This window comes from Papilio polytes, unplaced genomic scaffold, assembly GCF_000836215.1.
Source record: "Papilio polytes unplaced genomic scaffold, Ppol_1.0 DF824201.1, whole genome shotgun sequence".
Classification (NCBI taxonomy): Eukaryota; Metazoa; Arthropoda; class Insecta; order Lepidoptera; family Papilionidae; genus Papilio; species Papilio polytes.
Window position 1 is genome coordinate 835 of NW_013525003.1, and position 1,843 is coordinate 2,677.

At 34.4% G+C, this 1,843-nt stretch overlaps 1 protein-coding gene across 1 annotated transcript; it reads right to left on the bottom strand.

Moving 5' to 3' along the window:
- Positions 1–317: 317 nt before the first annotated feature.
- LOC106110676 (zinc transporter ZIP2) lies at positions 318–1,198 on the bottom strand. The gene has a single exon (XM_013292574.1). It carries the CDS (start codon positions 888–890, stop codon positions 333–335), a length of 558 nt encoding a protein of 185 aa, XP_013148028.1. The 5' UTR covers positions 891–1,198; the 3' UTR covers positions 318–332.
- Between the last annotated feature and the right edge of the window lie 645 nt (positions 1,199–1,843).

Sequence of the window (1,843 nt, forward strand, 5' to 3'; positions counted from 1 at the left end):
GTTAAAATTGTATATTGTTGATAGACGCAACAAAACATTTCACATTATTCTGTGACCATTGCCAAGCACTGCCTTATAACATATAAATCCGAAATTAACAAGACATAATTTCGTCACAGTTTAAAAACGAAACCAAAAGTATTCCTTTCAAATAACAATGATGTGACCGCGAAATAATTTACCGGCACGCAATTTAGTTCTTTTTTTCGCTATTAAACAAAGACGTCTTTGTTACAAGAGTAGGGGAACTACAGGTGTTATTGTGAGCTCGTAACGACATGATTATGTAGGTATAACTTTTTGATCAGGGAAGAACCGCATTGAAACGTGAATCACGAGTTCAAATCAGTAACAAAAAAGCTAACCTGAGAGGTAGTCTCTTGCAATCCAATCGCTAACCCTTCAAGCAGACTGTGCACAAACAAAGCACAAAGTAGACCGATCACTCCTGATGAACTTCTATTGCATGGAGGCGTGTGATTTACATGGCAGATTCTCTGGTTTCCATTGTCACCGCAGCATCTATCCATCTCACCATCATTACGAGATAGTAGACTAGTTGCTTCCCCACTTCCATAACTCGATCCTTGATGATTATGTCCCATACCACCGTAAAACAAATGCACCATTTCATCAACGAAATAGACGATGAAAAACCCAATACATAACATAAGTTCGGAGTACTTCGGCAACTTTTCCCGCGCTTCGGGAAGCATGTGTACTAACGAAGTTGACAGAAGTACACCAGCTCCGAAGCATAAGAGTGTAGAAATTAAAAGAGGATGTCTCTGTCTGGCTCCTTCTGTGAAGCAAACCGGTGTCATACCGGTGATAAAACTGCCAACTCCCAAAGCGACCATTGATAATGCTTTTGCTGTGGATACCTCCATTTTTTATTTGTTTTTAATACGCTTAGTATTACAAAAATAAAATATATTTTTAAAATATCATAAGATATTTCTTCACGAATATTCCGTTTGTATTTATAAACAATAATTGTTAGTCACTGTTTTTCTCCAAAACACAATATGAATAGAAAACTATTATTTAAAGCACGTACAGATTTACCGCGGCTTGCACATAATTGCGATATTTTTATTGTTTTGTAAGTTCACAATATTTACACACGCGTTTATCACAAAGACGGTTATCACAATACGTTCCCACACATTTTAACGCGCGCGCTTATACGTCGTTTGTCAAGCTGTGGTTCGACTCCGCTGACATTTTGTAATCTGTATTGCGGCTTTTAAGGCAATGTTGCCATACGCAAATTTTATTTTCCCAAAATCAAATTTTAACACAATATTTCCTAAAACTTTTTAAATTTACTTAAAGAAACTAGTTATAACTAAAAATAACTTGTAAATGTTTAACTGTAAAATACAAACCAAGGAAGTTTTTAGGTACTGAAAAGAAAAAAACAATGTAGATAGCGATACAGTATAAAGTAACGAATTATTATGTACGTTTACTTTTCGTAATTTGTTTTATTCATGCTTTTTCTCAGATTTTCAAAAAATAAAATTGTGACTGTTTTTAAATTTCCCCCAAAACTTGCGGAAATTCCACTAACATTGCTACACAAATTGCCCATTTAATAATAGGCACCAGGGTTAAATTTGAAGTAATGGACGCAAATAAATTAATTTGAATTTGTCTATGCTTCTTTTATATAAACATTCATAGTGTTTAATTACAATATTAATTTGTTCTTATGAGGGTGATCCTGATACATTTTTTTAAGCAGAACACGATTGCTTGGATTCGAACGTTTGACCTATGACTATTGCGCTAAAAAAGGTACGATAAACATTACCATTAAAGTGTTTTTCAGACAAAG